This window comes from Podarcis vaucheri (genome assembly GCF_965113315.1).
Source record: "Podarcis vaucheri genome assembly, chromosome: 1".
Taxonomy (NCBI): Eukaryota; Metazoa; Chordata; class Lepidosauria; order Squamata; family Lacertidae; genus Podarcis; species Podarcis vaucheri.
In genome coordinates this window covers 52,191,392-52,205,885 of record NC_138759.1, presented here as the reverse complement: position 1 = coordinate 52,205,885, position 14,494 = coordinate 52,191,392, and the positions used below count along the sequence as shown (strand labels likewise).

The window sequence follows — 14,494 nt, the reverse complement described above, 5'->3', positions numbered from 1 at the left end:
GCGGGGAGCTACCAAACCCAGGGGGGCGGGGGTCATGGCTGATAAACCACAGATTTATTGTGATGTCTGAAAACAATCCATGTAGAATAGCACTGCATGTCCATAGAAAGATGTAATATGCCAACCAGTTTGTCTGTGGGGGAGGTGATATTGTTCATACTTCCAAATATGCATTATTTGGTATGGCCCAGTTAGGATTTAGGAGGCAATCTTCCAGAGACTAAGGTGGTTTTAGACAGTCAGTACCTGCATCTGTCCAGTACAACTTGTTGGTGACCCAGTCTACAGCCAGACCAGCAGGGCTTTCCAGGCTGCTATCTGCCACAACCTAGCAAGAAACAAAAGCAAGAAGGAATCTTAGGGGGAGAGAGGGGTACCCTTAACAAACTTGCTGCTGGATCCTGCTCAGCAGCAGAAACTTGTACTAGCCACATTCAGCTACAAATGGATGTTCATAGATAACTGAATATCAACGTCCAAGAGATGGATGCAGAACAAACTAAGACGTAGCATGCCATCATCTGGCTGCTTCGATGATAAATTGTGGGCGCACGCGAAAGATGATTAGAGAATTGATGTGCGCTAGCGGGACTTAAAATTTAATTTGTCCCAGCTGTTTGAGAAAGGTACACTCTAATTATCTCCTGACAGTCTAGATCATATTCTAGCTATCTTCATTTCACTCATTTATTGGACGGCGCAGATGCCCTCATTTCAATGTTTGATTGCATTAGCCGCCCACAGGCGCTTGCAAGGTGGCATGCGCATGCCGGTGTACAGCCAAGCCAGCAATACAAAGAAGTCAATCAAATGAAATATTCATCGTCGAAAAGGCTTAAATTTCCAAAACAACGCTGTGCGGTGCCTCGCCACCCCAGAAGCACATTACCTCCTGTCCCGTTCCATCCCATTTTGCCCGACTAATGGAATCAGTGCCGACGTCCGTCCAGTAGACGTAATCATCCTTTGCATCCCAGTCCAGGGCCACTGCGTTGCGCACATCGGCCAAGGGGATGACGGCATCAGACAAGTCTTCTGTGTCGAAGCTGATACGACGGATGTCCATCCTTCGGGCAAAAAGCAGGAACTTGTCAAGACCTGATCAAAGGTCGAAAGGTCTTCTTTTAATTTCTCTAAGTTCAACAACATGGCAACAGACAACAGAAAATTATCTCGTTACGTCTTAAGCTCTGCTGCATCCACGCCCCTTTTGCATGGACTTCTATGACACGTGTATCCTATATAGTGGAGGACAGACAATGCATGGCTAGAAAGTGGGTAGGATGCTGTGCGCATCTGCCGTTGGCAGAGGATTCTTGGGATGGGGACAGAGGAGGACGTGCTGCTGGGAAAGCATCTCCCCAAGGGCAGCAAGTCTGACACAAAATGAAAGCGGGCTGACAGGCCTTCTAAAAGGAGGGGGAGAATCATCCTTTCATCAGTCTCCTATATATATAAGAGATAAGGACGTGAGGGCCCTGATGGATAAGCCCAGGGGTCCGTCAAGCCTAGTATCCTGTGTCTCACAGTGACCAAGTTGATGCTTCAGGGCACGAAAGCAAATTTGCCTTAGCAACTGGCATTCAGAGGTATACTGCTTCTGACTCAGGAGGGTCCATGTTAAGTGTCATGGCTAGGAGCTGTTCATAAACATATGCCCCATAAATTATTTACTAATTTATTTATAATATTTCCTATCTGTCCTTTGCCTTAAGGTTCCAGGGCAGGCAACAACAGAATATACAATTATAAAACAGATAAAACTTTTTAAAGTATAAAACAGGTGAATCCTTTCCACATGGAAACAGAACAGTATAAATTCAGTGTAAAATTTTTCTGAACCCTGTTTAAGAAACAACTATTCAAGTGGCATGTGATAGTATATTTCATAAGTGAATTGTGCATTGTGTCTTTTGTCTTTCTCGAATCATGACTGATTCCATTACGTGACCCTGAAATCTAGTATGACGTAAGAGAAAAAGCATTCCCTCTATCCACATTCTCCACACCACTTTACAAACTCATGTCATGTTCCATCTCCACCTCTTTATTGTGATGTTACCCACTTTTCAATTTAACAAAAAAAAATCACAAAGCTGTCTTTTATTGTTCCAAGCAAAAAACCTTCAAACACATTTACCTTTTCATATAGGGCTCAATTACACCAATCATTTTGCAAGTTCTATCCTGCATCTTTTCCAGCTCTATAGTATTTTTTATAGATTCAACCGGAATCCAACACAACATTTAAAAGGCAAGCTCTGCCATCAATGTACTTAAGCACTTTACATACTAGCCATTTTGTTTACATAAACACTTAACAATACTGCCATTCTACCTTCAATCCTTTCCCTGATTGTCCATAGTAAAGAATATGCCTTTTTCTGTTTGTTTTGCCTGCAACCCTCCTCTCTCTCTTTTTCTTTCTCTCTCTCTTTCACATGCATGTCCGTGTGTGTGCACAGACACCTATCAAGGTGTAAAAGCTCTTCTTTATCACACTTACTCTGAGCACAGGTGTGGCTGCTGGTCTTCCGAAAGCCTGTGGGGCAAGCACAGGTATACGACGTGTTGTTTGGCAGGCACAGGTGAGTGCAGCCCCCATTGTTGGCTCCGCAACGGTTTCTCCCTGCTCAAATAGCCAAAAACAACCACATATAAGGAAACTAGTAGAGAAAGCAAAGGCTTTAGTTAGTGTTTGGGAAAGATTCAGGGCTTCAAAAGGGCATGCTTTGGAAAAGCTGCTTTGGGTCTTCAAAGATAGCTCATGTGACCATGATCCCTGAAGTTGCTCTGCCCAAACATTCAGAATAAAGAGTCAAGGTTTGGACCTTTAAAGCCTACCCTTTTTTTCTAGGTGAAAATAAGCTGGAAAATAAAAAAGGGAGGGTTTGAGAGGTCCGAAAGCACCCCACGTTTATTTTGATAGGGGTTAATTTAATGAAACTTAACCCACTCAGAATTCTAACAGGACACATACTCTACAAATGTTTTTTAACAACAGGGGATAGCTATTTTTTTCAAGCTCCATGTTTTAACCATGTCAGTGCAAATACAATGGGAGGAGTTCAACATACCACTACAAGGAACATTCAGTCAACACAAGCATTTCCGCTTGCCAGATGGAACCATCTCGCCTTGTCTCCCCGCCCCCAAACACTGATCTAGGAGTTCCCCTGACCCCACCCCACCCCCGCAGAGGAGCAAAAAAAAAAACAAAACAAAACAAAAAAACAAAAACAAAACAAAAACAAAAAAACCCCTGTTACACTAGGAGAAGACCTTGTGCTGGCATCTCCTAGGAGGACTGACTAGCTGAATTTGGTCCAAGATAGTCTCCGGATAGCAGGTGCTAGTCACCATAGCCCTTTTCCTTCTGAAGTTACCTGCTGGTTGGCGCTGAGGATGCAATGTGTGGATGTCCATGGGGAAGTGGAGCTTGTTGCGGATGATCTCCTGGTTCTTGCCAGTAAACTTGTTGGCGCTGTTTATGCTCTTGGTGTGCCAATCTGTCCAGTACAGGCTGTCTTCAAACACCGTGATGGCAAACGGATGTGGAAGGCCTGCAGTAAGAGTGCAATAAAGCCTCCAAAGAAAACAAAGCCACTCTTTCCAATGAGTGCTTCTACCCCTAACTCAGAACTGTCTCCAATTAAAGGAGTAAGCATGGCCAAGTCTAGTATATAGTACCACAAGCTGAGAAGACATAGATGAAGCCCACTCCAAGGAGAAACATGACTGCTGATTTTAGATAGCTTAGATCAGAGCTGTGAACAAACTGCATACAGTGCATTCCTATTCTATGTGACTGGAAACTTCACTTTGACTAGTGTAGGAGATGGGTAGCGGCCTCTCTCGTTGCTAACTCTGCCTCATACAATTAAATGTGTGCAAGATGCAGGCAGGGTGTGCACTGTGTCTGTAGTTTCTTAGCACTGGAAGTCCAGTGGCCAACAGTCCCACTGTCCTTATTCATTATTTCATCAGAGCCACTTTTTGCCTGCTCTCCATTGAACTCAATCCCAGAGTGAGTCACAAGAAGAAATCCTAGTACAATAATAAACTCAACAATAAAAACCATTGCAAAAATTCATCAAAATCCGTAACAGCAAATCAGAATCAGCAAGGGCAAGCTTCTACTCTATTTCGAAACAATTTATCCAAACGCCAGACTGAAAAGATATGACTTTAAAAGGCGCCTAAAAGCCATCAAATTTGGTGAGGGAGGGGCATTCCATTATCTCACCTTGGCTAATAACAGCCTTCCTGTTCTGTCCATCCAAGTCAGCCCTCTCAATAACGTGATGCTTGGCATCCACCCAATACATTCGATGCCCTGCATAGTCAATAGTTAGCCCATTTGGCCAGAAAAGATGAGTGTCAGCAATGATGCGTCGATTGGAGCCATCCATGCTGGAATACTCAATGCGAGGAGTATTTCCCCAGTCTGTCCAGTAGATGGTGCTATTGGAGAAGAGAAAAGTTGTAAAGGCTGGAAATATGGGATCTTCCTGGATTAGGTGAAAAGCAACCAGGCATATCCATGGCAAAATGATTGGTACAATAGATTATGCATTCATGTTCAGGAGCACTCTTGAGGCCTAGGAGAATGGCAACAGCTTCACTGCTAGTACAATAGTTCTCATGAGCAGAACTCTATTCAATAGATGCTCCTGCTACTGGAGAAAGGGAGAGGATTTGTTTATTTTTGCAAGTTTCATTTTCCCCTGCAGGCCTCCGAAAAGCCACGCTGGAGGGTTGGGTGCAGGTGTGAAAGGGAAATTAGCAAAAAAAAGAAGAACCGCACACACCCTAGTTGGAACCTCCAGCTAGTTTTGTCTGCAGGTCAGCTTGGCCAGTTTCAGTTCAGTATGTTTGGACAAATAAATTAACATGGGAACCACCATCCCGAAAACCAACCCCTCCTCACTCACCCCTCCATGGGGTGAAGGGCAATTGCGCGAGGCTTCTCCAGGTTCTCCCAGAGAAGCACCTTCCGGTGGGTGCCGTCCAAGTTTGCCACTTCAATGCGAGATGTTCCAGAGTCTGTCCAGTACAGCTTGTCGTGGATCCAGTCAATGGCCAATCCACCTGGGACACAAAACAGAAGGGAAGTCAAGCTGATTAGTATTCTGTGCAACGAAGAGAATCCCATGAAGCAACTACCATAATTTTTTTCCTCCTAAAGGAAAAGGGGAGCAGAGTTCTTCCTTCGCCATGCCTTGCCAAATCAAAGCACTAGCAAAACCACTAGTTTGTTGACCTAGAGATTCATCATTCCCCACTTCAATATATGCCGTCAATATATTTCTATTCCCTGTGACTCTGAAATTCTCAAAGACGCTCACCTGGGCTCTCCAGCCCTGTGGACACCACTTCCTCCACGCTGCTGCCATTGAGATTAGCCCTCATGATGCGGTCCAGTGTGACGTCAGACCAGAAGACTAACTCCTTGCTATGATGGAAATCAAGGGCGATAGCATTCTCCAGGTTGTTCAGCAGCAAGGTATACTCTGACCGGTGGGGTAAGACCTGCCGGATATCAATCCGATTGGCAAAAAGCAACACAGGCTCCGGCCCTGAAGGACATGGACAGACAAAGGGAGGGGGGCTGGTAAGACTGGAAGCCATCACTGTCATAAAGACAATGCATAAAGGGAAATACACACAGAGAAATATGTTAACAAGAACATCTGTACCAATATCAGGATGTTGCCTGACCACTGTAGTACATGTGTCAGTGGCCTCAAGACTGGACTACTGCAATGCAATCTACATGGGGCTGCCCTTGGGTCTGGTTAGAAGCTCCAGCCAAATGTAGTGGCCAGACTGGCGATTGGGATCCCTGCCAACGCCATTGCTAAAACATCTGTGCTGTTTACCCATCGAGGTCCTTGTATTAATTTTCGAAGCCCTGGAACAAGTTAGGTCCAGGGTACCTCAGGGATCTCTTGAACCCTTCTATCCCAGCTTGATCGCTGAGAATGTCGGCAGGAGAGTCGGTGGTTGCTCCCCATGTTGGCAGGGCTCACTGGACAATAACAAGAAACGGAGCCTTTAGTGTCATTGGCCCAGCCCTCTGGAATGCTCTGCCGATACAGAATCAGCAGACGCCTTCCATTTCAACTCCTTCCTTATAAACTCAGTCTGAAATGTGGGGAAGGGAATCTGTGAAAATTTTTCCTATTGGGGTGGGGTTGCATATGGGCCACAGCACCCATGTCAACCCTCCCTTCCCGTAACTCCTCTGTTTTGCTCAAGTCAGAATCTGCAGCCCTTGCTGATGGGACTGGCACAGCTGCCATGTGGTTTCTCAGGAATCAGATGACTCAGCATATCTAAATCCTAGCAAAAAAGCCTCACATGAGCACTGCAAATCTCTTGGCTCAGCCACCTCAAAGCCTTTGACAAGCAAACATTCACTAAAAATCCAGTCGTGCTCTTCATTCCAGGCTTCCCGACACCCACTCTGCTGCTTCTTACCCAGAAGTGCAACTGCCTGCTAAAATGCTCAAAGCACAGCCATAAAGCTCCACCACTGCCACCAAACACACCCAATTTCTGTTTTCAACAGGAGCATGCAGGCAGGGGGGAGATAAAGAAAGAGCATGGGTCTTATTCTAATGGTGCAGTCAGCAACTCAGGATTGAACTCCAAATAAAAGCTGAAGCTCCAAACTAAGCCGACAACATTGCATCAGGCACGGTTGTGTTTTTTAGGTAGTGACCGTCCAACCAGAGCGGAGAATCCCTTCTTACCCAGGGCTTTACAGCTGCGCTTGTCGGGGCGAAGTTCGTAGCCTTGCTCACACCAGCACTGGAAGCCGCCCTCGTTGTTGGTGCATCCCTGGCTGCAATAGCCTTCCTCTGCGCACTCATTCACATCTGAAGCAGGGAAAAGAAAGTATTCAGGTGTGCAAAAGGGACTGGAAAGCTCTTCCTTATGCTCTGGATTCCACACTTGTTAATTTTCAGCTCACTACATGACAGAGGTCGCAGGAGGAGCCAAGAACTTAAGAGCCCAGACCAACAGGCCTTTCAGCTCAGTATACCCAGTGGGCAAACAGCACATGAGTCCCAGAGCAATTACGTCGTTGGCCCTACACTTGTTTAAACCCCAGTCCTGGCAACACTGGGGTAGAGGCCAGAGCAGGAATCTAAATTCCACATCCACTCATATTGTAGACATGCATGGTTTTACCAACAGATGGCCCAAGGCATGAGGCTGCTGACCTTGACATGACCTCCCATCCTCCAGGAGCCTGTAACCTGTGTGGCAGGTACACTGCACCGTCCCTCGAGTCATCTGGCACTTCTGGGCGCAGCCCCCATTGTTGAGGTTGCAGTTTTCTTCTCCAGTTCGAAGACCTGCAGAAGAAGACATTAAGTTGAAAACTCACCAGGCAGCTGCTTATTTTTTCTAAAACGCTGCAGAAGCCCTACAAAGAGGCCAGGTTAACACATCACATTAAACCACAGCTTTTTTAAAAAAAACACATATGGCTTAATGTAAATCGTCAGTATATTGATGCATGCTGCTGGCATTTTACTTCTCCACTCCTGCTGGAAACAATCCACACTCTGGCGTGTTGTCTGAACCCAGGGCTTATGGTTTGTTTCTCTCCAAACAAACCATGAGTGGAAGCCAAGGTTTGCTCTTGGCTTACTGCTTATGGTCTGTTTACAGGAAACAAACCATGGGCACAGGTTCAGATTACACCAGAAGCCAGACCGTGACCTGTCTCAGGGCACTGCAGCAGGAGCAGAGGAGGAACAAAGCACCCGTGTTTCCTGCAGTGCGTGGAAGCATGTTTCTTGGCCACACTAAACCACAGTTTATTTTAGGTATGGTCTAATGAGATGTGAAATGTCTGGGAAACTCCGGACGTACAGCAGCCCTGACTTACGGCAGTTTTGGTCAGGGCTCTCATCGCTGCCATCTCCACAGTCATTTACACCATTGCACAGCTTTCTTTGACCAATGCAGCGTCCATTTCTGCACAGAAATTGATCTGGGGCACACTGGGGACTTCCTAAAGGGGCAATAAGGAAAGTTAGAAGCAGTTAAGAGAAGGTAATATAATTTTCATGTACAGTAAGGATACTAGTTTATCTCCATTTGCAGTCACATTCTAGAAGATTCCACAGCCTCAGTAAAATACAGGAAGCTGCCTAACACCAAGTCAGGACATTGACCTATTGTATCTAGCTCATTAGCCTCAACCTTCACTGTAACTTGAAGTAATATTATATACATTGGGTGGTATTCAATGCTAGTCCCACAAAGAGTAAATCCATTGAAGTTAATGGACATGACTAACTTAGATCCATTATTTTCAATGGGATTTCATTGTTAACTATGAAAACCCTTTAATAAAAACAAGTATTAAAATGAAGGATTGGGACATACTGGTTTGCTTCATCCAGTAGTTGGAACCAAATTCTGGAACTCCCTTCCCAATTCTGTAAATTATATTTAAGAACTGATTCTAATACAGGAAGGCTGATTGGGGTGGGGGACACACAAAACTCTGCAACACAACGGTTTGCTTTCACAGTTTTCACCTGTATCCTCGCAGTTTTCTTCATCGCTGTAATCAGTGCAATCATCCTCCCCATCGCAGCGCCAAGACAGGCGGACACAGCGGCCGGATTTACAGCGGAACTGGTCAGCTGTGCACATAGACGTAGCTGAGGAAATAAAAATGAGAGAACTCAGTGAATTCCACCTGTTCTTCATCATCATGGTTTTTTGTATGTCACTTTACCCGAAAGTGCCTCACACCATCAGAAATGGTTTACATAAAATTTCAGTAGAATTCACTAATTGGAAAGCATCCCTAACTTTAAGTAAAGTCTCATTTTTATTTTATATACTGTGATCTTTTTATGTGAACGGCCCTTAGACCTCCGGGTATAGGGCAGAATAATAATAATAATAATAATAATAATAATAATAATAATAATAATACAAATATTGAATAAGGCAAATAAGCATGTATCAGAAAAGTTTACATAACACAGCAACGTTTAAATATTATTCACTAATTGCAAAACATCCCTAAATTTAAATAGCCATGCAAGCATTAATAGGCCAAACATATTAATGAATATATACTAAGATTAAACAAATTCCTAGCAACAGAAATACAAATATATAATCCAAACCACAAAGCCAGCGTGTCTTATCTAAAACTGAAAGTTGCCCCCTGCCTGATATCACCAGGGCCACACACACACCCTTGCTGCCCCTACACTAAACCTCCTCTGCAAGCCCCAAGGCACTCACTGCAATTCTTCTCATCCGATTGATCGTCACAGTCAAAGTCACCGTCACATCTCCATCCAGCATTAATGCACAAACCATTGTTGCACATGAACTCGCCTGAGCGGCATGGCTGGTGAGAGGCTGCAAAGAGAAGACAGTGCATTACAATCCATTTTTTATTGAGCCCAAATCAGAGTAAATCTCAGGTACCTCCGCTTCATGTTCCCTAGGACATTTCCTTTTCTGCCTTTCCATCCCAGTGTTAATTCTGGGGAAATCCCTTGTTGCAAACAGAATCGCTGGAAGCAAATGTATTCTTGGATTTGTACTATTTCTTCTGAGCGTAGAAGCTATGGATTCTCGATGCAGCACAGTTTTGTCTTCTCAGAAATGAAATTGATTAAAAAAAAAAAATGCAATGCAGCAACCCACCCAGCACACCATTGCCCCAGGTAACTTACAGCAGTCGGATTCATCAGACCAGTCCCCACAGTCATCGTCTCCATCACAGTGGTAGATGTCCAGGATACAGCGCCCATATGCACACTGGAACTCCTCCAGGCTACATGTTGTTGCTGGAATATCTGACGCTAAAAAAAAAGGATGAAGAATACTTATGTAAGGCTAGCCACCCCGGGCTTTTGGCACTGTAAGCAACAAGGTACACAGGAAAGCAGAAAATGGCCTTAAACCAAGCCACACCTTGGTACACCTAGGCCAGAACTTCAGGCAGGAATCTTTCCCAGCACTACCTGAAGATGTCAGGGATTGAAACAGGGACCGTCTGTATGCAAAGCAGACGACCTAGCACTAAACTGTGGCCCTTCTCAAATACAGAAAGACAAAAGAGGAAGGCATCACACATATACAAGCCTGCCACTGCACTGAAAAGCGTCAGAGTGTTACCTGCACTGCGGCAAAGGAGTCTTTATTTCTGGATGAAATGTTCATTGCTTTGCAAGTGTCCACCAAAAATGAAACCTCTGCAGCACTTCCCTACTGTTATCCCAATACTACATACCAGAAAAATGAAAAACAGGGCATATTTCTGATATTTGCAGTGGTCATGCCCAGTAGCAGAGATGTTGTATCTTATCAGGTCCCACATAAGGGCATTTGCCTAATTTACCTAGGCCACCTTCCGCATGGTAACTGCCACTAGCGGCCCCACACATTAAAGCCAACATAGTGCATACAATGAGCATGCTGAAAATTTGGGTGTCGTGGAAGAGGCAGTCCCCTCCTGACATTCAGGTGCAGCAGGAATATCATGTCCCTGAAAAGTAACCCTGTAGCTGCTGTTCAGTGGTGCCACACCCTGATGAATGCTACCAAAAACAGATTTATTTGGGCAGGCGGACGCAGAAGTGTGTGTGTGACATCACACATATTAAGAACAGCAGATTTCAGCACATGGGCAAATCCATGTGGGAACCATAATGTGAACTGATTTCTGGCGATCCGCAAGCATGCCAAGTGTTCATCAAGTGCTCAGAGCCCGCTGTTTTCTAAAGGCCCCTAAAAAGCAAGCTAACCTTTTGAGATAGCTCCAGGCCATCACAGAGCTATAATTTTCCCTGTCCCTGGAACCACACCCATATACACCTAAGAGCTGACTGTGCCAAGGTCTGATGTGAGCCAAGTTGCTAAGGCTGAAAAGCAGAGGGCACATTTGAGGGTTTAAATCTTGCTAACACTGCTGAGCAGAAGACATCCTGAGCAGTGCCAGGCTTTTGAAGAATTCGGCTTCTCTCAAAATGATGCCAGAACAAACATCTCTCTCCCCCCCTTTTTTTTATTGTAAGAATTCTTCCCAAGAACTCTGACCCTGTGCAGCACCCAGCATAATCTATGACAAAGGTTTTACAATGAAGCCCTTCTCCACGGCAATTCTTTATGGCACAGAAAGGAGCCCTCCAAGGAGAATTAGGCAGGACAAGAACATTCTGTGTGTGCTGGGACAATGTGCCCAGGCACCGCTGTCAGGACTGTAAGATTCAAAGAGGGAAGAAACCAGAACCATGGAACACAAAAAGAAAAAGATACTCTGGGAGGAAGCCTGAGCAGAACTGCCACAGCAGGGGATGCACAAATGTTCACACACACACACACACTCACACACACAACTAACAGCATTAGATTAAGTAAGGCAAATGAACGGCCACCAAGAGACTAGCACACTGGAATCCAGACCAAGGGTGGGCAGTGGTACATCTTCCGGTGATCCACACAGAAGATCAGTAAATCTGACTCCTGACCAATTTACCAATAGCAGCGTGAGTGGGTAGGAAACTCCTCCCTCTCTAAATTAGACTGCTGAAAGAATGAAACCCTGGTATGAATGAAAATCAAAGAGTAATTTTTTATTTTTGCATTTAAAAATTCAACTTTCTTCTGGTACTACAAACAAATTCTGGAGTCACACACATGCTGCTTCCACAATTTGAAGTGCTTGCGTCCTCCCTCCCCACTAAGCCAATGTTTTGCACGTGGCCCTGGTTGTAGGGAAAAGGGTAGAGCCTAAAACCTCAACACATGCTCATCACCTCTGGTCCAGACGATGCTTGGGGTCAACCGTTCTGGCCATGTATCTTTTTCCATTGCAAATACTAACCAAGAGGGATGGGGAACTTGGGGGCAGAGAAGCACAAATGATGTAGCAAGGCTACACCTTTCTAAAAGGAGGAAACACTACTCACCTTGGGTGTGTTTTTTAAAAAAGCTATTAAGGCAGATTTTTAAGAAGTACCCAGGCCTAAGAAGATATCTTTCCTAATCCCTCTTTTACCCTGCCGCTAAACATGGCAACGTTTGAGTTTCGTTCCTCTCCCATCCCTGAGGCATGGATGTTTATTAATAACCAGCGAGGGAAGGCCCAGCCAATGAACAAGAGAGAAAGAGAGAGGTTGGCTTTCTCTCTCAGAGCCTTTTTCCTGGCTCAGAAGTCTTTGCAGCTTTGGCTGCTGGCCAGCTCTTATTATCTGGGGAGATAAAAGACAACCCCACACAACACCGTTCCCCACCCTTGCCCTTCAGGAGCTGGCAGCCCCGGTCGTCTTCCCCACCCCCACCCCCAGACCTTTTGAAGTTTCCTCCTATCTAGAACAAATTCTGCAAAATGCCCTTGAGACAGAAGTGGAGGAGGAGGAAGAGAGAGAGACTGCTCAGACACAGAGGTAAGGGGGGAAACAGAAACCTGATAAAAAGCGCTAAATGACAGGCAACCCCACAATAGGCTACAGGCAGCTCCCCCAATACTCCCAGCGGCTAACTCCAAAAATCTTTTAACTCACTGGTGATAAAATTTAAGGACCAAGCAAAGGGAGACTACGGCAGGGATGATTCCATAGGCTGCAGCCAGGGGTAAAGTCCTGGGAAGGAATTCATCGAGAGTGCTTCCTCAGAATCTTTGGCACAAATTCAAGCAGATCCTCTTCCGCCACCCGCCCACCCCAAAAAGTTGAGCCGCTTTCCCATGCTCACAAAAATCTTTGCTCAAGGTGTGGTTCAAAGCCCCAGTGCTCAGGAAACAGATTGGGGGAACAACCCTCAAGTTGCCAAGAGACACCAGAGATATACAAAATGAACAACATGGTGGCTTTTATGGGACCAAGAAAACAAATAGACTAACTTAAAAGAAAAAAAGCAGCACTACTTTCTTAAGTGGTAGCAAAAGGTTAGCCGAATTTTTCCTATCAACAGAGAAACAATAGCTCGTATCAAAAGATACAGGCTGCTCAGGGGGTTGCAGCCATCTTAGTCTCACAGATTTAGAAACACACGAGAACTTTTACACACACCTATCAGTAAGAGAATGTGGTTGGTAGCTTAGTTTGGCTGCAGATGTTGAAAATTTTGCAGAGTGGTTTATCCCCCCCCCCTGCTTCTACAGGGGCAGTAGGGCAGTGTTGGGAACTGGGAGCCCAGGTTTCAAATCCAGTGTCAGCCATGAAGTTCACTGAGTGACCCAGGGCCCGTCTCTGTCTCATAACCTAACCTACCTACGTCACAGGATTGTTATAGAATCATAGAAGAGTTGGAAGAGACCACAAGGGCCATCGAGTCCAACCCCCTGCCAAGCAGGAAACACCATCAGAGCACTCCTGACATATGGTTGTCAAGCCTCTGCTTAAAGACCTCCAAAGAAGGAGACTCCAACTGTTGTGGGGATAAAATGGGGAGGGGGAGAACCACGTAAGCCAACTTGAGCTCCTTGGAAGAAATGTTATTAATGATAACCAACCTGCATAATGGGGGTGGGGGGTGGTTAACATGCCCTTCCTTTGAAGAAAAGGGCAAGTCCAACACAACTCTCCCCTTCACCTAAGTGTTTCCAGAGTAACACTCAAGGAAGAATATGAACGGAAATGGTGACATTGCAACTAAAAATCTTATTGCTTTCTCTTTGAGCAACATATCCGACCCTTTAAAGTTCGTCCTTGCTCACAGGTATTTCTTGAATAATGAATATGGATTTTCAACTGCAATGTGACTTTTCACCATTTGCATTTATTACGAGTCTCTCTAAAAACATCAGTGTGGGAGAACGCGTTGCTCTTTTAAGACAGAAAGAGAAGAAAGGTGCTGCAGAAGGTTACAGCTGTTCTAGCTGCAGCCCATTATCATTTCAAAGCTTAAGAGATGCATGCTGTTATCAAAGGGAGGAGGGGTGATGTAATTTTAAGCAGAGCTTTGGGCTCAGGAGTATGAATTTGGCAAAATGCCTGCACAGATTTGCACTGCTAATCTATATGCTCTATTACACCACTGCAAGGCTTCGGAGTCACAATAGGTCCTTATTTCAAGAGAAAACTGACGTATGCCTAGCATTCATTACAGAAGATATCATGTGACATCAGAGTGGAAAGTACGGCTTGGGGGAGAGAGAATACTTACGGCAGTTCTCTTCATCTGATCCATCCTTGCAGTCTGTATCCCCATCACAGAACCAGTGTTCAGCAATGCAGCTGCCATCGCTGCAGCGGAACTCTTTGTCCGAACACTTCCTCATATCTGCAAGGCAGGACAAGGAGTAGTTCAATGGAAAGGCCATTCCCCCATCCCATCCCACCCTCCTAGGAACCAGACTCTGATCAGGCGACCCACCTGTCAACATGAGAAGGTGCCCACCTCATCATCTGCTAGCCCACAAATGTGCTCACTGCTTATGTGCTCTTTCCTTTTTAATACAGTGCTACCTCGGGTTAAGAACTTAATTCGTTCTGCA

The 14,494-nt window shown here is 45.2% G+C and overlaps 1 protein-coding gene across 3 annotated transcripts in view; it reads right to left on the bottom strand.

Annotated features, from left to right (window-relative positions):
- Positions 1-14,494, bottom strand: part of LRP4 (LDL receptor related protein 4) — a 100,594-nt gene that overhangs the window by 25,538 nt on the left and 60,562 nt on the right. For 2 of the 3 annotated variants that reach the window (XM_082223250.1, XM_082223252.1), the window contains exons 5-18: positions 14,164-14,280; positions 9,729-9,857; positions 9,289-9,408; positions 8,565-8,690; positions 7,907-8,032; positions 7,233-7,367; positions 6,759-6,884; positions 5,349-5,579; positions 4,935-5,091; positions 4,247-4,464; positions 3,387-3,563; positions 2,507-2,632; positions 890-1,098; positions 247-328 (exon numbers count right to left, since the gene is read on the bottom strand). In XM_082223250.1, coding sequence (XP_082079376.1) covers positions 247-328; positions 890-1,098; positions 2,507-2,632; positions 3,387-3,563; positions 4,247-4,464; positions 4,935-5,091; positions 5,349-5,579; positions 6,759-6,884; positions 7,233-7,367; positions 7,907-8,032; positions 8,565-8,690; positions 9,289-9,408; positions 9,729-9,857; positions 14,164-14,280 — 2,079 coding nt within the window. The remainder of the gene's footprint in view (positions 1-246; positions 329-889; positions 1,099-2,506; positions 2,633-3,386; positions 3,564-4,246; positions 4,465-4,934; positions 5,092-5,348; positions 5,580-6,758; positions 6,885-7,232; positions 7,368-7,906; positions 8,033-8,564; positions 8,691-9,288; positions 9,409-9,728; positions 9,858-14,163; positions 14,281-14,494) is intronic. The other variant, XM_082223251.1, reaches the window with a different exon arrangement.